General features: G+C 38.8%; 1 protein-coding gene across 5 annotated transcripts in view; it reads right to left on the reverse strand.

Moving 5' to 3' along the window:
* The window catches only part of LOC126187940 (uncharacterized), a 257,980-nt gene that overhangs the window by 116,769 nt on the left and 118,106 nt on the right, over positions 1-23,105 (reverse strand). For all 5 annotated transcript variants that reach the window (XR_007537812.1, XM_049929307.1, XM_049929306.1 and 2 more), the window contains one exon: positions 17,221-17,337. Coding sequence is in view for 4 of the 5 variants with exons in the window: in XM_049929307.1 (XP_049785264.1) it covers positions 17,221-17,337 (117 nt within the window). In the remaining variant the exon portion in view is untranslated. The remainder of the gene's footprint in view (positions 1-17,220; positions 17,338-23,105) is intronic.

A 23,105-nucleotide genomic window follows, 5' to 3' on the forward strand; every position in this document is an offset into this window, starting at 1 on the left:
AGATCCAGCAGATACAACAAACCCAGCAAAATATCGCCCCATAACATGCCTACCAACAATATACAAAATATTAACTTCAGTCATTACACAGAAATTAATGACACATAAAACACAGAACAAAATTATAAATGAAGAACAAAAAGGCTGTTGCAAAGGAGCACGAGGATGTAAAGAGCAACTGATAACAGATGCAGAGGTGACATATCAAGCTAAAACTAAACAAAGGTCGCTACACTACGCATACATTGATTACCAAAAAGCTTTTGATAGTGTACCCCACTCATGGTTACTACAAATATTGGAAATATACAAAGTAGATCCTAAATTGATACAGTTCCTAAACATAGTAATGAAAAATTGGAAAACCACACTTAATATCCAAACAAATTCAAATAATATCACATCACAGCCAATACAGATTAAGCGTGGAATATACCAAGGAGACTCATTAAGTCCTTACTGGTTCTGCCTTGCTCTGAACCCACTATCCAACATGCTAAATAATACAAATTATGGATACAATATTACTGGAACATACCCACACAAAATCACACATTTGCTATACATGGATGATCTAAAACTACTGGCAGCAAAAAATCAACAACTCAGCCAATTACTAAAGATAACAGAAGTGTTCAGCAATGATATAAATATGGCTTTTGGAACAGACAAATGTAAGAAAAATAGCATAGTCAAAGGAAAACACACTAAACAAGAAGATTACATATTGGATAACCACAGCGACTGCAGAGAAGCGATGGAAAAAACAGATGCCTGTAAATATCTAGGATACAGACATAAAATAGGAATAGATAACACAAATATTAAAGAAGAACTAAAAGAAAGATATATACAAAGACTAACAAAAATACCGAAAACAGAATTGACAGCAAGAAACAAGACAAAAGCTATAAATACATATGCTATACCAATATTGACCTACTCATTTGGAGTAGTGAAATGGAGTAACACAGACCTAGAAGCACTCAATACACTTACACAATCACAATGCCATAAATATAGAATGCATCACATACATTCAGCAACAGAAAGATTCACATTAAGCAGAAAGGAAGGAGGAAGGGGATTTATCAACATAAAAAACCTACATTATGGACAGGAAGACAATTTAAGAAAATTCTTTATAGAACGAGCAGAAACTAGCAAAATACACAAAGCAATCACTCATATAAATACATCGGCTACACCACTGCAATTTCATAACCACTTCTACAGCCCTTTAGATCACATAACGTCAACAGATACAAAGAAAGTAAATTGGTAAAAGAAAACACTACATGGCAAGCACCCGTATCATCTAACACAGCCACACATCGATCAAGACGCATCCAATACATGGCTAAGAAAAGGCAATATATACAGTGAGACGGAAGGATTCAAGATTGCAATACAGGATCAAACAATAAACACCAGATATTACAGCAAGCATATTATTAAAGATCTCAATACCACAACAGATAAATGCAGATTTTGCAAACAACAAATAGAAACAGTGGATCACATCACAAGCGGATGTACAATACTAGCAAATACAGTATACCCCAGAAGACATGAAAATGTAGCAAAAATAATACATCAACAACTTGCCACATAACATAAACTAATAAAACAACACGTTCCCACATACAAGTAGTATGCACCACAAAATGTACTGGAGAATGATGAATACAAATTATACTGGAACAGAACCATCATAACAGATAAAACAACACCACATAACAAACCTGACATCATACTCACCAATAAAAAGAAGAAATTAACACAACTAATCGAAATATCCATACCCAATACAAAAAATATACAGAAGAAAACAGGAGAAAAAATTGAAAAATACATCCAACTGGCTGAGGAAGTCAAGGACATGTGGCATCAGGATACAGTTGACATTATACCAATTATACTATCAACTACAGGAGTCATACCACACAATATCCACCAGTACATCAACGCAATACAGCTACATCCAAACGTATATATACAACTACAGAAATCTGTAATTATTGATACATGTTCAATTACACGAAAGTTTCTAAATGCAATGTAACATATACCATACAGTTAAAAGGAAGTCACGCTTGATCAAGGTCCGCGTCACTTTCCATTTTTAACCAGACATAACATCTGAGAAAGGAAAGAAATAACAATAATAATAGTGTGTCCAAAATCATAAACCGACTCCAAGCCTGATCTGCACCAACAAGACCAACCATCAAGAAGGAAGGGGCAGGGAGGGGAGGGGGGGGGGGGGGGGGCGAAGAGGAATGAGAAAAGGAGAAGGATGGATCTGCAGTGCGGAAAGGGAAGTAGTGCCGCAATGGCCGGAACTCTGTGTTGGCCAAGCATGTACTCATAAAAGAGGTGCGAGACCCCCTGGCAAAGTGGAGGATGACTTATGCGACAATGGCAAACCATTTACATAGGGATGGGAAGGACTGTGGGCAGAATATTCCTCTTTTTCCAGGAACTATGTTAAGTAGGTGAAGTCCTGGAAAATTATGTGGTTAAGTTGTTCCGGTATGGGGAAATGGTGGTGAGGGGGATACTCTGTTGCAGCAAGTTTGTGAGTGCAGCTGAAGAATTAGGGGAGTTTGTGTGGACGTAACACAGAAAATCTGTTCGTGGACTAGGGTTGGGTAGGAGGGCAGTAATTACTGCCTGTGAAGGCGTAGTAAGACCATATTAAGCAAGGGATTCCTTGTCAAAGCAGATGTACTGCCCATGCATGGTCAGGTTACATGGTACACATTTTTGGTTTGGGAGGGATGACACCTATCAAAATGCAGGTACTGTTGATGTCCACTAAATTTGATGGGGTCGGAGGTTTGCACAGAGCCATCAGAGAGACAGATGTCAACATCCAGGAATGTGGCACACTAGGCTGGTGAGTAACTGGTGAAACGAGTGGGAGAAAAAGTGTTGTGTCTGTGGAGGAATGACGTTAGAGTTTCTTGGGCCTGGGTCCAGATCATGAAGATATCATCAATAAACCTGTAGCAGACAAGTGGTGTGAGAAAGTTTCTTTTACATGGCCCACAAACAAATTGACATAGGAGGGTGCATGTGGGTGCCCATAGCTGTGCCATGTATTTTTTTATGTTTATCTTTCCCTCAAAAGAGAAGTATAAGGATGTAGTTTGTTAATCTATAAGGAATGAGGTGACAGTCTGGAATCAACATGACTTTGGGAGAGGTAGTATTCAATAAGGGTAAGGTCATGGATATAAGGATGTTGGTGTATAGGGAGGCGGAGTCAACAGTGCTGGAAAGGTATCCATATAGTGACATAATGGGATGGTTGAGAGTTAATGAAGGAAGTGATTCCTGTCCTTGACATGAGAAGCTAGGCGAGGGGCAATTGATTGGAGGTGTTGGTCAACAAAAGACAACTTCTACAATGGTGTGTCCAAGACCAGGATTGTTGGTTTTATGAATTTTGGGAAGCACGAATAACTGGTGTGATTGGGGTGAGAAGGGATTTGGATTTGAAGGGAGAATCTGGGATGAGTCATAAGCATTTGAGTAGGGATTCTAGATCATGCTCGACTTTTGGGATGGGAACAGTACTGTAGGGCTTGTAGGTGGAAGAGAGCCACACAGATAGATGTCTTCTGTGAGATAATCGATGTTGTTCATGGAGCATTAGTCTGCAGGGAGGAAGATTATATCGGGGGTCTGCCTCGAGGTTGTGGATGGCTTTTCTTTTCTCTGTTGAGAAGTTTGTGTTTTCAGGAAGGGGTTTCAGAAAGGAAGGTGAGATGAAGTTGGAGGTAAGGAACTCCTGGAAGGTAAGCAAGGGATGGTTAGGTAGGAGTAGGGGAGGGACATGGTCAGACGGAGGTATGAATTGGCAGAGGCAAGGCTGAATGTTTGGTTTGTGTTGGTTTGGTTCGAGTGACCATTGGCAAAAAAGTGCTTCCACTGTATGCATCAAGAGAAGCATAATGGGTCTCTGATTAGTTTAAATAATTGGACTTGAGTATTAGAATAAAGGTGAGACCTTTGAGTAGGACTGAAACTTGTATAGGATTGAAGTTTTTGGTAGAAAGGTAGACAACAGTGCTTTGGATTTGTTTGGGTTCTGTATTTTGTAGGATGCTGGGAGGGAGTTTTGGAGATTATGGCAGACAAAACATAGGATCTCAGTGCTGTGAGCGGTTGGAAAGTGAGTTCATGGGAGAGGGGAATAGAACAGATATTGATGAGCAGTGATACTACAATGGGGGAATATGATGTCAGTAAATTCGAATAATTTTAATTTTGGAGGTGGTGCATGGTTTCTGGAGTGTTCTTCCAGATGGTGGAGACAGAGGGTTTCAGTCTGGGGGATAGGATGTAGGTAGTTGGGGTTGCATGGTAACAGTATTTTGCCAAAGGAGCAGAGGTGTTTCAGGGATGTCTGTGCCAAAAAGATTTGTTTCTCAACTATCAGGTTACTCAAGGATAGGGATTGGCAGAGTCTGAAGATATGAAAATCAATGTGGAAGGATGGGTAGCATCTTAGCTAGAATTCAGCATCATTTAGGCAGCAAATTACCTCATTTTATCTTTAAATCTATCACCTTTTTTCCAAAAATCATTCCACTCATCATTTCAGATGATACATCATCCATCCAAAAAGATCAGAGACTAATTTTATTCCTGGCATACAAGCAACATCAACACAGTAACTACATGGCAGCTTGAACTAATAACTGTAAACAACAGATGTGCATTCAACTAGTTGGTTGTGAGCAGGCAGTGTTAAGTAGTGGATGTGCAGTCATAGTGTGTGAATATCACAGAGATACAAATTTCAGTGGCGCATCATCTCTAAATCAAGTGTTAAAGTCATTCTCCAGCATGTTTTGAAGAAGAGGAAAGTGTGCGCAAAGTTTGACTCGCACACCTCAACTCCTAAATAAAAACAACTATGTATGGACACTGTTGTGACATGATGAATTTTCTGGAAAGAATCATCAGAAGTGACAAGAATTGGTGTTATCAATAAAAACCTACCAAAAAATGACAAAATGTAGGATCAATGTTTTAACGACAAAGGTGACATTCAAGGCAATGTGATGTGTGAGTTGAACAAGATCTCAAAGACAGACTTGTTTTGACAGTCTCACATTGTTTGGGAATGTTCTGACCATTGTAGTCCAATGGAGGGAGACTATGTAGAACACATCTTAACTTTACTCAATTTTTTATTAATCCAGTCCCACAACTTTTTGGGTTGATGGGATATTCATGAGGTAACTTCGTTTAGCCACACACAATGATTGCAAACATGCAAATAAAGGGTTGGGTTGGGTTGTTTGGGAGAGGAGCCCAGAAAAGGGCATCCATCTCTTCGGATTAGGGAAGGAAGTCACCATCCCCTATCAAAGAAACGATTTAGGGAAGTCATGGAAAACGTAAATCAGGGTGGCCGGATGCAGGATTGAACCGTCATCCTCCCGAATGCAAGCCCAGTGAGCTAGCCACTGCGCCACCTTGCTTGGTGCAAATAGATGTCGCCGCACCATAGAACCATTGTACAACCCACAGTACAATTTTCTCTTACATTTTCATTTCCCACAGCCTCAAGTTGTTATCCACAGCTCTCTTCTCACCCATGAACACATTCATTTGTCCATAGTGTGTATCTATTTCATGTTTTTCTTTTTACCTTAGCCTACACCAATCTGTTTTACCTTTTTGATGTATTTGGGATCTACAATCTCCGCAGAGGTTTTTTTCTTTTTTGAACAATGTGCTCATGTATACTCTGGATGGATTTGAAAGAAAATGTGACAAACTAAAATAAATACACATATACAATTTAGAGAATGTAAGCCACCATCATTCTAATTCAACACCCCCCCCCCCTTTAAATCCAACCAGGTGATTTTGAGATCAAGCTGAGAAAGGAATAAAAGACTGTAATAGAGCTCTTCAGTCTTTAAAAGCCAAGGATATATATAAGCAGTGAAGGTTTTCACTGAATTTACATCCTGCACTGCCAGTCAGACATATCATTTCAATATCACTTTGAAGCAAGCTAGAAAATGTAATGTATATTGACTAGTGAGAAGTGTGTACAGTAGTGTTTCACCAAGAAAGTAATAGATCAGTAATGATAAGCAAGTGAGTTGTAAATGTACACTGCAAAAGTTTGGAGGTTCTGTTTGCCTTTCAATAACCCTTCCACGCAGATTGTTTACAATTTTCTCTGTTTCAAGTGTCCATTAGAGCTTTTCGTAATATTTGTATCATTCATAAAAAAAACTAATTCTGGTTGACATGCAACTAACAGAAGTTTGTTTACAAATATGAGAAAAACAATGGACTTGAGAGTGAACTTTGTAGAACACCATTAATTATTTCTGCACAGTCAGAAAAGTCTTTCTTCTGCAGTGATTTTCAAAAAGTGTATCAAGAGCCATTCATTAGGAACACTGTTAATTCCCTAAAAGGTCTGGTTTTGTAACAATATGTGATTTAAATATTCAAATGTGTTGGATAGCTCATTAAAAGGTGAACTGGTGCTATTTCATTATTTAACTTTTGTAAAAGATGGAGAGAATATGCAAACAGCATTATCAGTTGATTAATCTTTCTGAAACTCAAATTATGATTTACTGTTTATACATTACTACTTAAACATGAAGTCATTCCAGAGTAAATTATTTTCTCAAAATATTCCAAAAATTGTATCAGCAATTAAACAGATTTTATTGAAATCTCATCTGTCTTCTTTTAACAAATGATTTAATAATTGCCTATTTTAATCTCTCTGGAAATATGGCTTGAATTTATGATGCATTGCACATTAGTATATTATTCTATCTTGTTTATTTCTTATTTTCATAGACTACACAACTTAAAAGCATTTTAGCTTAACCCATCATAAATGGACATTTTTGAAAATTATCAAAAGTTATGAGTGTCATGTATAACATGTCTCATAGCAAATTGATTCCTGCAAGTTACAGTCACTGAAGTGTATAATACAGGGTGTTACAAAAAGGTACGGCAAACTTTCAGGAAACATTCCTCACACACAAAGAAAGAAAATATGTTATGTGGACATGTGTCCGAAAATGCTTACTTTCCATGTTAGAGCTCATTTTATTACTTCTCTTCAAATCACATTAATCATGGAATGGAAACACACAGCAACAGAACGTACCTGCGTGACTTCAAACACTTTGTTACAGGAAATGTTCAAAATGTCCTCCGTTAGTGAGGATACACACATCCACCTTCAGTCGCATGGAATCCCTGATGCGCTGATGCAGCCCTGAAGAATGGCGTATTGTATCACAGCCGTCCACAATACGAGCACGAAGAGTCTCTACATTTGGTACCGGGGTTGCGTAGACAAGAGCTTTCAAATGCCCCCATAAATGAAAGTCAAGAGGGTTGAGGTCAGGAGAGCGTGGAGGCCATGGAATTGTTCCGCCTCTACCAATCCATCGGTCACCGGATCTCTTGTTGAGAAGCGTACGAACACTTCGACTGAAATGTGCAGGAGCTCCATCGTGCATGAACCACATTTTGTGTCGAACTTGTAAAGGCACATGTTCTAGCAGCACAGGTAGAGTATCCCGTATGAAATCATGATAACGTGCTCCATTGAGCGTAGGTGGAAGAACATACTGACGAAAGTAAAATGAGCTCTAACATGGAAATTAAGCGTTTCTGGACACATGTCCACATAACATATTTTCTTTATTTGTGTGTGAGGAGTGTTTCCTGAAAGTTTGGCTGTACCTTTTCGTAACACCCTGTATAACTATCTTGTCATGCTAAAATTAGTTTTTCCTTTCAACATGTGTGTATACTGTCTGCATTAATCATACATTTTCACTATTTTCAAGTTGTTTCCATGTAGCTTAATGGAACCAGTAAATTTTATCCCACATTTTTCTCTTGATAAAACAGAAATCTCTTTGTTGAGTAAAAGTCACTTCAATTTTTAAAGCAAACTTGTAATTCATGTAGCATACCATATCCAGAAATTAAATTAAAAGAGGAACAGCATGCTTAAAGTTATTTGCTTACTGATCTGTAAAACACTGCACCAGGCACAAAGCAGCCCCACTGTGAATGCCGATTGTGGGCTAGAGATAAGTTAACTCCTATTCATAAGCAACTGGAAATTATCCTGATTACTGTGAAGCAACTGGAAGCTGCTGCAAATGAGTATGGTGGGAGCAAGATACTAAATATAATTCAAGGACTATCCCCCCCTGTGGATATCATCTCCTCTACAGAAACTATAAGCTCTACCATTACTCATCCATTTGGCTGTGAGAAGCATGTCAATGGTAGTGGGACTAGGGGCACTTTACAGGGAAGACATGGGTCAGGGTGAACTCGGGGTATTACACTCATCCCCTTAACCAATATGTCCAAGGTGCCATTTTCCACTGAAATTGAAACTAAGCCTGTGAGACACACTGCACTTATTGGAAAACCTGCTACATCCCACGACAAGAGAGAGAAATATTAATGGGTAGAGCCTTTTTTTTTTTTCATCAGTCTACTGACTGGTTTGATGCGGCCCGCCACGAATTCCTTTCCTGTGCTAACCTCTTCATCTCAGAGTAGCACTTGCAACCTACATCCTCAATTATTTGCCTGACGTATTCCAATCTCTGTCTTCCTCTACAGTTTTTGCCCTCTACCGCTCCCTCTAGTACCATGGAAGTCATTCCCTCATGTCTTAGCAGATGTCCTATCATCCTGTCCCGTCTCCTTATCAGTGTTTTCCACATATTCCTTTCCTCTCCGATTCTGCGTAGAACCTCCTCATTCCTTACCTTATTAGTCCACCTAATTTTCAACATTCGTCTGTAGCACCACATCTCAAATGCTTCGATTCTCTTCTGTTCCAGTTTTCCCACAGTCCATGTTTCACTACCATACAATGCTGTACTCCAGACGTACATCCTCAGAAATTTCTTCCTCAAATTAAGGCCGGTATTTGATATTAGTAGACTTCTCTTGGCCAGAAATGCCTTTTTTGCCATAGCGAGTCTGCTTTTGATGTCCTCCTTGCTCCGTCTGTCATTGGTTATTTTACTACCTAGGTAGCTTCATTGACTTCGTGACCATCAATCCTGATGTTAAGTTTCTCGCTGTTCTCATTTCTACTACTTCTCATTACCTTCGTCTTTCTCCGATTTACTCTCAAACCATACTGTGTACTCATTAGACTGTTCATTCCGTTCAGCAGACCATTTAATTCTTCTTCACTTTCACTCAGGATAGCAATGTCATCAACGAATCATATCATTGATATCCTTTCAGCTTGTATTTTAATTCCACTCCTGAACCTTTCTTTTATTTCCGTCATTGCTTCCTCGATGTACAGATTGAAGAGTAGGGGCGAAAGGCTACAGCCTTGTCTTACACCCTTCTTAATACAAGCACTTCGTTCTTGATCGTCCACTCTTATTATTCCCTCTTGGTTGTTGTACATATTGTATATGACCCGTCTCTCCCTATAGCTTACCTCTACCTTTTTCCGAATCTCGAACAGCTTGCACCATTTCATATTGTCGAACACTTTTTCCAGGTCGACAAATCCTATGAAAGTGTCTTGATTTTTCTTTAGCCTTGCTTCCATTATTAGCCGTAATGTAAGAATTGCCTCTCTCGTCCCTTTACTTTTCCTAAAGCCAAACTGATCATCACCTAGCGCATTCTCAATTTTCTTTTCCATTCTTCTGTATATTATTCTTGTAAGCAGCTTCGATGCATGAGCTGTTAAGCTGATTGTGCGATAATTCTTGCACTTGTCAGCTCTTGCCGTCTTCGGAATTGTGTGGATGATGCTTTTCCGAAAGTCAGATGGTATATCGCCAGACTCATATATTCTACACACCAACGTGAATAGTCATTTTGTTGTCACTTCCCCCAATGATTTTAGAAATTCTGATGGAATGTTATCTATCCCTTCTGCCTTATTTGACCGTAAGTCCTCCAAAGCTCTTTTAAATTCCGATTCTAATACTGGATCCCCTATCTCTTCTAAATCGACTCCTGTTTCTTCTTCTATCACATCAGACAAATCTTCAACCTCATAGAGGCTTTCAATGTATTCTTTCCACCTATCTGCTCTCTCCTCTGCATTTAACAGTGGAATTCCCGTTGCACTCGTAATGTTACCACTGTTGCTTTTAAAATCACCAAAGGTTGTTTTGCCTTTCCTGTATGCTGAGTCTGTTCTTCTGACAATCATATCTTTTTCGATGTCTTCACATTTTTCCTGCATCCATTTCGTCTTAGCTTCCCTGCACTTCCTATTTATTTCATTCCTCAGCGACTTCTGTATTCCTGATTTTCCCGGAACATGTTTATCAGATGTAAAATGCTGTAAGAAAAGTAATTCACACTCCAGCTCCATGACAGATCCGTTCATCATAAGAATAAACCTGATGTAAACATTGCACTACGTATTCTTCCACTTTTGCTGGAACCTCATTGGATTTCCGTTTCATGTGGGACTGCAGACAAGCTGTCTCGAGTACTGTCAAGTACAATAATAAGGGTACGTGTTGTGCTGTGGGTCATGCACACATCGACTTAGCGATAATATGGGACAATGGCTTTACCAGTGCATTTAACACTTGAATGGCACTGGCCAGTCAGCTGGTACAGCTAGCCTGCAGTGACATGGCCAGCTGCAGTTCACATGTAAAAAGAGACGAGTAGAGGAGCAATATAGCTTGGAATGTCATTTAATTTTTAAACAGAATGAAATAATACACTGCAAATCTTCAACAATATGCTCCTTAAATGACTAGATGAAAACTGCAATACATTATCATTTTGAGCTAATGTACTATTTTAATTAAAAACAAGGATGATGAAAATTCCTGACTTAACCACAGGGTAATTTTTCTGAATAAGCTGTGTGTAACACAAGAGAGTACTGAAGGATTTCACCGTGTAGTTAAATACTGAAGCCACTGAAGATATTACTTACTGCCAGCATTCGGCAGTGATGTTTGAAATAGCTGCGTGCATTAGTTGCAGTATGATAGTTGCATTAAGCATGTGTATTGGAAATGGAAACAGGAATTTCGCACCCGATATGTAATTATAAACAAGAAGACGAGCATTATTCATAAAAAATTATGACGAGTTTTATAATTACGAGATGTAGGTATTTCAAAGTGAATGAGAAAAAAAATGACACTGGGGAGATTTGCGTCAATACACGAAAAACCGCAATTCGTTCACATCCCACTATGCTACCGACTGTGCTGCACATGCAGTTTGTGATTATTTATCAACTACACTATATAAAATGCTGGGTAACCTTCAAAGCCGATTACCTCCATAAATTTATGAAAAACATTAAGAACAGCCTATTTTTCAGCACTTTTTAACCATGTTCCATGTGCGTGTTTCACTGCAGATCAGAAAGCAACCTCAGCCATTTTCATACTGCACATTAACATCATGACAATCAGAGCACAACACTGCAGAGGCTGTGATTGTACACGGTTTTTTAAATAAAAACTACGTGGACGAAGCGTGATTAAGGAAATAGCTGATGGCTGTTAATACATTTGCGTATCTTAAAGTTTCATTTAAAGTAACTTGTTGTTGTTGTGGTCTTCAGTCCAGAGACTGGTTTGATGCAGCTCTCCATGCTACTCTATCCTGTGCAAGCATCTTCATCTCCCAGTACCTACTGCAACATACATCCTTCCGAATCTGTTTAGTGTATTCATCTCTTGGTCTCCCTCTACGATTTTTACCCTCCGTGCCACCGTCCAATACTAAATTGGTGATCCCTTGATGTCTCAGAATATGTCCTACCAACCGATCCCTTCTTCTAGTCAAGTTGTGCCACAAATTTATCTTCTCCCCAATTCTATTCAATACCTCCTCATTACTTATGTGATCTACCCATCTAATCTTCAACATTCTTCTGTAGCACCACATTTCGAAAGCTTCTATTGTCTTTCTGTCTAAACTATTTATCGTCCACGTTTCACTTCCATACATGGCTACACTCCATACAAATACTTTCAGAAAAGACTTCCTGACACTTAAATCTATACTCGATGTTAACAAATTTCTCTTCTTCAGAAACGCTTTCTTTGCCATTGACAGTCTACAATTTATATCCTCCCTACTTCAACCATCATCAGTTATTTTGCTCCCCAAATAGCAAAACTCCTTTACTACTTTAAGTGTCTAATTTTCTAAACAAATTTCCTCAGCATCACACGAGTTAACTTGACTACATTCCATTATCCTCGTTTTGCTTTTGTTGGTGTTCATCTAATATTCTCCTTTCAAGACACTGTCCATTCCATTCAACTGCTCTTCCAGGTCCTTTGCTGTCTCTTACAGAATTACAATGTCATCGGCGAACCTTAAAGTTTTTATTTCTTCTCCATGGACTTTAATACCTACTCCAAATTTTTCTTTTGTTTCCTTTACTGCCTGCTAAATATACAGATTGAATAACATCGGGGATAGGCTACAACCCTGCCTCACTCCCTTCCTAACCACTGCTTCACTTTCATGCCCCTTGACTGTGATAACTGCCACCTGGTTTCTGTACAAATTGTAAATAGCCTTTCGCTCTCTGTATTTAACCCCTGCCACCTTCAAGATATCTAATACATTAGTAGGACCTACTTCGAACAGCGTAACAACACCAGTGTATGTGTGCTACAGCTTCTGACCAATCATCACGTTTGTGTTTGTTTACATCAGGTTTATTCTTATGATGAATGGATTATAGCACAAGTACAAAAACTGTGGTGTTCCCTAACATTTCCATGGGAAAGGCCATAGCAAACAGTTAGGCTCTTCAAATTATGGAAGACAGCCGTGTGAATGAAATACAGAAATTATATATAGCTTAGATGGATTTGTAAGAACAGTACACCAACAAGAAATGTCTCTTCATACATCGTCAAGTGAGATAAGGTGCTACTTGTATGTGCAGCCTGAGCAGTGAGCAGACATCTCCACTTGCTGTTGGAGAATGCTATTCCATGCTGCCACCAGCTGAAGGTGTTTTGGAGGGGAAGCCATAGAATACACAAGCAGACCACTCCAAGAATGTCAATAGTAGTAAAGACACAAAAGAGATTGGCTGATTTTGGATGAATGTACAGATTAACAGTTATTGTTATATGGTTGTGAGTTGTAATTGTGTAAGTTTATGGGAGAAAATACAGTGCTTAAACCATAGTTGCTATTGAAATTAATTTACATAGCTAAAGATGGCAGTTACCATGCTCTCTTCCAGTGAAGCACTCGCACTTCGGAAAAGAAGTTACTGAGCACAGCAAGAAAGCAAGTCGAAACTGACTAACAAGTCTAGCGCATAGCTATTATTAAAGGCGACCACTAGTAAATAGTTAACATATTGTACATTCAACCAGACACAGAGAAGGTGGTGTTATACCTGGTGATAGCAAAGCACAGCAGCACCAGGGGTCATAATAAATGTGCTGGTGTATGCCTTAGCCAACACTGGTCAGCACCCAAATTTTTACTTAATCATCAACACTCACTTGTCAGACATCAATCAGACAGATTTCTAACTGTATTGCATTTTACATAGGTCCCAATAAGATTACCCTCTCATCCTATATGGGGAAGTGATGGAGTTGTAAAAATAATAATCTTCAAGGAACTACGGATTACAGAGACATATAGAAAAGTCTACACACTCAGTGTATTAAAGGAGGAGGAAATCACCTTATCTCTGCAGTAGGAAGCAGAATCACTTACTTCAGGCAACGAACGTGTCAAGAAAGTTTGGATGACGATCAAATGAATTTCTGATCAAGTTCTATCAAAATATGTACCTTGAAGAACAAGCAGGTATGTACCTGCTCCACAATAGACACAATGTGAACTAAAAAAAGGAAACTAGGCAATATTTAATAAAAATGAATCTGATTATTAGTGGGGCAATGCCTGAAACCTTTAGTAAGTACCACAGTAAAATCCCGTCATAGGGCCTACCCCAAAAACATACGATATCCTTGTCACAAGTAAAGCCTTTCAGTAGCAGAACTATTAATAAACAATATTTGTTGATGGCACAGGGCACAATAGCATAACTATAGTTGAAACGTTGAATTCCATTTGCAATTTTCGCACAAAGGAAAATCATGGAATACTGCCATTGTTCATCTAAAGTACAACTGCAAAGATGAGTCATATAACAATCAATGCATATAGTGTTGAAAACCTACTGACATTTCTAAAATTTAACAAGGTCACAGTGCTTAATAGTCTGTCTGGTTCAATGCAGAAATCTGAGTTAACTCCACTTTTGATCACGATTTACTGTATATTCCTTGCAAAATTATTTAATGGCCATGTTTCCACGAGAGTAAAAACCATGCAAATCTACAAACACAGCTCAACTTGAGTCTAAGAATTACCATTCTGTATCACCTATTTCTATTTGTAGCCGTATTCTAGCACATAACCTGAGCTCTGACATGGTTTTCTATGATTATAGCACAGATTTTATAAACAATGACCATGGGCATCTACTTGCAGTGTTTATCTGTTATATTGTATGAACTGTATGGACAGGGGAAGCCAGTTGGCTTCAGTGCTTCTTGACTATCTACAAACTTTTAATTCAATACCACATCAACACCTAATAAAGAAAATAATATGTAAACAAGGATAGATCCCTACTCACCAAATACAGGAGGTGCTGAGCAGTGGAAAGGCATGTACAAAAGACGGAAAATTGCTTAGCTTTTGGATAAAGTAAGTTATTTTTCATTGCTAATAAACACACACACACACACACACACACACACACACACACACACACAGTTGTCTCACAATGCTTCCACCTGACACACAGTTGTCTCACAATGCTTCCACCTGACACACAGTTGTCTCACAATGCTTCCACCTGACTGGGGCGAGTAGCGATCTTGGCTAGGATTGGCAATTGGGAAATGGAAGGGGTGTTGAGTGAGGAGATGGAGAAATGAAACTGGAGGGGATTAGGAGAGATTACACTATGTTGGAACTGGAGGGAATTAGGAGAGATTACGCTAAATTGGAACTGGAGGGAATTAGGAGAGATTATGCTATGTCGGAACATGTATGGGTGTGCAGTGGCAGGTTAGGGCACTGTCAGAAGGAACACTGACAGTGGAGAAGATAATGTCTATTTTTCTCTCAAAAGACAGGTAGGGGGGCAAGGACTATGACAGTCAGGTCTGGAGGTTGTGGAAAAGCAGGATACGTTGCAGGGACAGTATCCACCTGTGCCATGGTCACAATGATAACATTAGATAAAGTCAGGCTCATACAGAAAAGTACCAATAATTTTTCCCCTCATGTACCATATGAATTTGGTATAGAAAGTGGGGGACACTATACTGGGAGGCTATGTACACTCTGCTGCAAGCAGAGCTAGCAGAGTACATCCACATGTGTCTGGCTATGTTGGAGGCACTTTTTGGTGTGGAACAGATGGCAGTTATTAATGTGGAAGTACTGATGGTGAAATGAATGGGGAAGAAATTTCTGAATTTAGGATAAATGAAGTTAAGTGTTATCAATGAAAAGGTTGACATACGACAGTGTTATCTGGTTGATAATGGATTTGTATAGAATATTAGGCAGGTTTATGAATAAAATGAGTATTCCTTGCCAATGCAGAATCAATCACACTATTATCAGCCAACAGTCGCCCACATTAAGTGCATAAGTTAATTAATTCCATGTGTGTCCTAGGGAGAGTGATATGGCCTTCTCTGTTTATGTTGCACATTAATAACTTCTATGACTGTATTGATTTCAATCTGACTTTTTGCAGATGACAACAATCTTTGAGGAAATGCTGGATCAAATTTTGTCAATAATCAGTCAAATTTTGATAAATTTCAATCCTATACAAAGGCTAATGAATAGTTCTTAATGTAGTAAATCTAGAATTTTGTAATTCCTTATGAATAAAGATTGGCCATAAGATTACTGATTAATAATTACTACTCATACCAATATATGGAATAAAAATGTGTGGTGGTATGAAATGCAACAATCATACAGTTTCAATTGTAAGTCATTAGAAAAGTTCAGTTCGTCTATGAAAAGTATTTCTTATAAGAGATGTATATGGCTTCTAGTGGAATAACACTCAAAAATGTGGAATTCATGTACAGGAGACATAAACCACGTGAAAAGAAGGGCAGCACAACTGCTACAGGCTTAGTTGCCTCACAGGAGATTTGAGCATTTGCCTCATGGGGGAGTGTATCGCCAATGTTGAAAATCTTAACTATCAGACAATCTACAAAAAATTTATATCTCACAACAAGTCACCTAGAACAACCCAAGAAAATTATTAAGGTTTGAATCCACAGATATTCTTCAGAACGCATAATGCCAAAACACGCTACGAAAATAAAACAGGACTAATAATAGCACAGATTCCATTTATGGATGGCAGAGAAAGAAACCATAATATATGGAGCAAGACAGAGTGTCCTCTCTTTTTCTTTGCAATGACACATCAAGCAAATGTAGAGAGAATTCGATACAGATCTAATAACCATACACTGTAAGCAGACATGTTTTAATAATAACCTAACTCTTGATGATGACAACTTAAAACTGAATCAACTTTAATTCCTGAACAAATTTTCCATGTAACACTTTAAAACAGCTGCTGCTAAAAACCTGAAATCCATCTATGACAAGCCTAGTAGGTAAGTCAGTCGCCATAAATTGAATGAGAAGACAAGTGAGAACAATCTTTTCTTATTCTGTGAAGAGTATGATGCTGAACATTTAGTGCTACAATGAAATCTCAACAACAGATAGAGCAAGCTTTTAACTCAGCATACTTGAAAATGAAAGTTTATCACAACGAAGTGCAATAGCATAGTGTATCAATATGACATAAAAACAAATGTCCGTTGTTCCCACTTAGCACATGTCGTCCTATTTGATACCACTTTGTCAAATGGAGTATCAATGTTGCTACCCCAGAATAATCAGAGATGTTCACAAATAATCCAACAACTATGCATCAGCAGCCAACAACAATAACCACTAGATGGAGACAATCATTAAAATAATTTAGCCAAATACAGTGCAAAATTTGGCCTGTTACTATACTAACTGAAAATATGGTTTACATCTTTTCAGCTGGTAAAACACTGAAGTTTATTACTACAGGATCAAATTATTAGAATCTTACTATACCTGGCATGTGCATACTTGGATGATGCAGTTGTGTTGCCTGTTGAGGTTGCACAGACAACAACTGTATGACCTCCTGAAGCTCATCTTGGCTTGCCAATGAGCTCCGCCACACTGAATCTGGAATACAAATTAAAAAATTGTTGCAACTGAAATGTTTTGGGGAATGTATTAAAAACACAATGTTCACTAATATAAAAATTAAAAAACACTCCACTTCACCATGTGTTACTTACATCGCACCAATGTTGTAGTCACAGAAAGAAAAAGCAAATGGGACCAACAATGACTTTCACAGTGGGTCAAAATGTCATAACGTAACACAGACCTCAATGAAAGTAATCTCATTAACTTAGCTCAGGAACACAATTCTGTCAACTTAAATGTATATAATAATTTCCTGTGTCATTTTACAGGTATAAAATTGCCAACGATGAATAATGACTATCAGTTGAATGGAATGATGAACACACAATTTAAGAATGAGATTGTCTTCAGCATGTTTCCACAGTTACATACTATGTACTCTCAGTCTTGAGCTATAGAATTGTACAGGGCCATTACAAATGATTGAAGCGATTTCACAGCTCTACAATAACTTTATTATTTGAGATATTTTCACAATGCTTTGCACACACATACAAAAACTCAAAAAGTTTTTTTAGGCTTTCACAAATGTTCGATATTTGCCCCTTTAGTGATTCGGCAGACATCAAGCCGATAATCAAGTTCCTCCCACACTCGGTGCAGCATGTCCCCATCAATGAGTTTGAAAGCATTGTTGATGCGAGCTCGCAGTTCTGGCACGTTTCTTGGTAGAGGAGGTTTAAACACTGAATCTTTCACATCACTATGCGTGAAACTTGCCCGCACGCGTTCAACCGTTTCTTCGCTCACTGCAGGCCGACCCGTTGATTTCCCCTTACAGAGGCATCCAGAAGCTTTAAACTGCGCATACCATCACCGAATGGAGTTAGCAGTTGGTGGATCTTTGTTGAACTTCGTCCTGAAGTGTCGTTGCACTGTTATGACTGACTGATGTGAGTGCATTTCAAGCACGACATACGCTTTCTCGGCTCCTGTCGCCATTTTGTCTCACTGCGCTCTCGAGCGCTCTGGCGGCAGAAACCTGAAGTGTGGCTTCAGCCGAACAAAACTTTATGAGTTTTTCTACGTATCTGTAGTGTGTCGTGACCATATGTCAATGAATGGAGCTACAGTGAATTTATGAAATCGCTTCAATCATTTGTAATAGCCCTGTAGAATTGTTTTTTGGGAATCATAGCCACAAAACATGTATCGAATTTTCAAACTACAAAGAGGACCATAAGGGGGAGGGAAAAAAAGGGGGGGGGGGTGACTAGGTTCACTGTAAAGTGCTGCTTACAAAGTTACAGTGTAAGCACATCTATTATACACATCAAGAAAAACATTAGTAAATACTAAAGTAACAGCTGTATCAACAATTATGGAGCAAGATATAACAAAGGAAAGTCCAGGATGGAGTACCAACAATATTATGAAAAAGGTAGATTGCTACTCTCAATATAGAAATGACACACTGAGTTTCAGACAGGCAAAGTGAAAAGGCTATTACACATTGAGCTTTCATCCAAAACCTTCTTCAGAAAAGGAAAAAAAGGACAAGGTCTCACACACACACACACACACACACACACACACACACACACACACATTATGCATACATGACCTCTATCTCAAGATGTTGCAGCAACAATACAACTCTCATGTTGAATAACAGCAACAATAAGGTGTAGGGTGGGGAAAGAGGAGGGGTGGGGAGAGAGAAGAGCACTGTCTGATAGAGTGTGCAGGAACTACATGGCATCATGATTAGACTGCCAATTGCAGCATTGGGAAGCTGTGGGGGAGAGGGGCAGGAGGGAGAGGGTAAGGATCATTGGGCACATTGGCAGAAAGTAATGCACCATGGGGTGATGGATCATGAACCGGAAGCAGGTGATAGGACAGAGTGAGCAGAAACTGTTGAATGGAGGGTGTGGAGACAGTACATTACAGCAGGTTGAAGCTGGTATGATTTTGAGAGCAGAGTTTGTGTAGCAACAGTAATGCCCATCTGCACATTTCAGAAAGCTGAAGATGGAGAGGAAGATCCAGATGGCCCGGGCTGTGAAGCAGCCATTGAAATCAAGCATGTTATGTTCAGCTGCATGTTATGCCACAGGATGGTCCACTTTGCTCTTGGCCATAGTTTGGCAGTGGCTGTTCAACCTGGTGGACAACTAATTGGTAGTCATACCAATACAATATGCTGTGAAATGATTGCAGTAGAACTGATATCACACATGGCTGATTTCACAGGTGGCCTGGCCTCTGTCTTCCTCTCCCCCCCCCCCTCCCCCCTCCCCCCCCTCCCACTTCCCAGCTTCCCAGCACTGCAGCTGACAGCCTTGTCTGCCTGCCATCTAGTCCCTGCACTCTCTTCCAGACAGTACTTCTCTCCCCCCCCCCCCCCCCTCCAACCTGTCCCTTGCTATTCCTCTGGCTTCCCCACCCCACTCTGATTTCGTTCAATGTGAGAGTTGCATTATAGCTGCATGGCCCACAGACAGCAGTCATGTGTGCATGAGGTATGTGTGACTGTGTGTGTTCTTCTCTGAAGAAGGCTCAATGTGTAACCGTCTCTTTGTTGCACCTGTCTGTAACCCAATGTGTCATGTTTATGATGAGCAGCTATCTATTCTTTTCACAATATCATGGAACAAGAGACATAACTTAAAGATTTCATCATATAACTTTTTATTAGGGAATAAGTTTTACAGTAAATGGCACAATAAATAACTAAAATCAACATCCCTGTACTCACAAACACAGTTAAAGCTACAGTCTACTTTCACAATATTTCCCATTCATTCACACATTGTGGTCCATAAACACTGTAATGAAGGAGAGCCTTCATTGATGTGCAACAAGTAAAATTATATATTAATAAGCAAGATGGGCATTGCAAGATACTTCTGTAAAGTATAACAACAACCAATTATGCCTAGTGCAAATCTACTTCTACCAATAATTATGAATATAACTTTTAGATTACTTTATGCACGGTGTTTCACAAAGGAAGATTGGGGTTTAATGTAATGTCAACATTAAGGTTATCAGAGATGGAGCACAAGCAAGAAAATTTCATGGATGAGAAAGGAAGTCCGTCATGTCATTTCAGAGGAACCATTCTGAAATTTGCCTGGAGCCATTTAGGGAAATCACAGAAAACTTAAATCTGGATGGCCAGACACATATTTGAACCACCATCCCCTGAATATGAATCCAGTGTACTAATCACTGTGTCACCTTGCTCTATTGGTTGTTTCAGGAGAACTAGTCAACATTTTGGGAGATGGTAACATAAATTAATTCATCAAAGCATTCTACCAGATGTACCGGTATGAAATTAGCATTTTTTTGTGAAAATGAAACACTAATTTTTAATAGAAAAGTAAAAACACTTTATTCAATGTACTGACCATTGCTTTCTATACATTTTGACCATCGTTCTGGCAATTTGTGGAGACCACGCCAACAGAAATGTTCATCTTCTTTGGAGGAATCGAAGTGTTCCTCAGCCAATGTGTGTCGCATTGATGAAAACAAATGATAGTCAGAAGGGGCCAAGTCTGGTGAATACGGCGGGTGGGGTAGCAGCTCCCAGCCAAGTGTTTTGATTGTATCCTGAACCAGTTTTGCTTTGTGTGCAGGTGCATTGTCGTGTAAAAAAATTACTTTGTCATGTCTTCTGGCCCATTCTGGTCTTTTTTTGATCAATGCATAGTTCAAATTGATCATTTGTTGTCTGTAGCGATTAGTATTCACAGTTTCACCGGGATTTAGAAGCCCATGACACACCACACCTTTCTGATCCCACCAAACACACAGCATTGTCTTCTTGCCAAATCGATCTGGTTTTGCAGTCGATGTTGATGGTTGTCCCAGATTAACCCACAATTTTTCCCGTTTAGGATTCTTAAAATAAATCCATTTTTCATTGCCAGTAACAATTCGATGCAAAGTTGATTTTCTTTCATGTCTTTGAAGCAAAATTTGATAAATGATTTTTCAGTTTTCCATCTGCCTTTCATTCAATTCATGTGGCACCCATTTTCCACACTTTTGAATCTTTCCCATGGCTTTCAAACGGTCAGAAATTGTTTGTTGTGCAACATTTAGCATTACTGTCATTTGCTTCTGCCTCAAAGTATCATCTTCATCCAATATTGCTTGCAATTCGGCATCTTCGAACTTTTTTGGTGGTCTTCCACATTCTTCATTTCTTACATCAAAATCATTATTTCTGAACCATTGAAACCATCTTTTGCATGTTGCTTCAAATAGAGCATGATCACCATATGCCTCGACAAGCATTCGATGTGACTCTGCAGCACTTTTTTTCAAATGGAAAGAAAACATTAATGCTTACCGCAAATCATCACTTTCTAGTACAAAATTCGACATTGTTAACACGATGAAAACATATGATGTTGTTTGTTCTATGACTTGATGTATACTAAATATCTTTGACAGATGTCATACCAACCAAACAAAAAACAATTAAGGCTCGTTCACAACAAATGTTCCCTATCGATACATTTGTATGCTCATTTCATACTGGTACACCTGGTATATAACATGGGTCTAATTTTTAATAGTTACAGAGATTCAACAGTGTACAGAAATGAGTTTTTCAAGTGCTAGTATTCCAGTTGCTTTGGGTGTATTTATCGGCAATCAATTTTTGTTTTTAAGTTCAAGTTGTGAGGTCGTACTTGAGATTACATAATTGAATTTCTGAACTGTTATTGTGATTTGTGGCCAATTTTATTTAATATTTAGCATGCCACATGTATTTACAAATGCTGAGTATGCTGATATGATATTGTGTACATGTTTTGTAACGGAGATGCTGCAGCTGTATGCAGAGAACACTGTCGACAAGTACTAGATACAAGGTGTTTACTCATGTTTTCACTGAACTGCACGGGACTGGCATACAGCCCAGAAGTCACATTTCTTCTGAATGTACATCAAACAAACACATTCAGAATTTCTACACGTACAATAATATGTTGGACATTACACATGCATAGCCTCTGCTCTGATTATTTGCCATAGATTAAATAGCTTCAAGAAGGAGATGATAGATGATTGGACTTTTGTTATTTGCTGATTGCAAATTGCTCAGTGCTCCCACTCATACTGTTTACAGATGAAGCTACTTTCACTCGTGACAGTCTCAATAACACCCGTAATTCAGACTGGTGTTCCAACAAAAACCCACATGCCTTTTTAGAATCACATTTCAAAAACTCTTCTCTGTAAATGTTTGGTGTGGTATGACTGTATAAATTGATATGCATCTGTCATGCTGCCACAGCATCTGTTATCTAGACTTTCTTAAAAACAAGCTTCTGCCATTACTGGATGACATTCCTCTGTCTGAAGGACGGGTATGTTCTTCCAGCAAGATGCTGTAGTCATCTGGTGTCATCATCTAAACCTGACAATCTGCAGAAGATGGATTCATAGGAATGACCTCATTTCTTGGACACCAAAATCCTCAGACCTTAAATCTTCATATTTTTGCCCGAGGTGTGGCTGACAGCTTAACTCTTCAAAGAAAAATTAAACAAAAAGTATTAGTTAATTGTTCAAATTGTGAAGAGTGCTACCCTCATAAAAGCGTGTCTGGGTGATATCAGTAGAGAAACAAATGGTTTTTTCAAGGCAATTCGAAAGTGCATTGAAGTCGTAAGTAAAATTTATGAAAACCAACTCTGAATTCAATCATTTGCATTTGCTTAATATCTTCTGTGGGTAGTTTGTTTTAGTTACTTTCAAACAGCTGTATCTAA

The sequence above is a fragment of the Schistocerca cancellata genome, chromosome 5 (assembly GCF_023864275.1).
Source record: "Schistocerca cancellata isolate TAMUIC-IGC-003103 chromosome 5, iqSchCanc2.1, whole genome shotgun sequence".
Taxonomy (NCBI): Eukaryota; Metazoa; Arthropoda; class Insecta; order Orthoptera; family Acrididae; genus Schistocerca; species Schistocerca cancellata.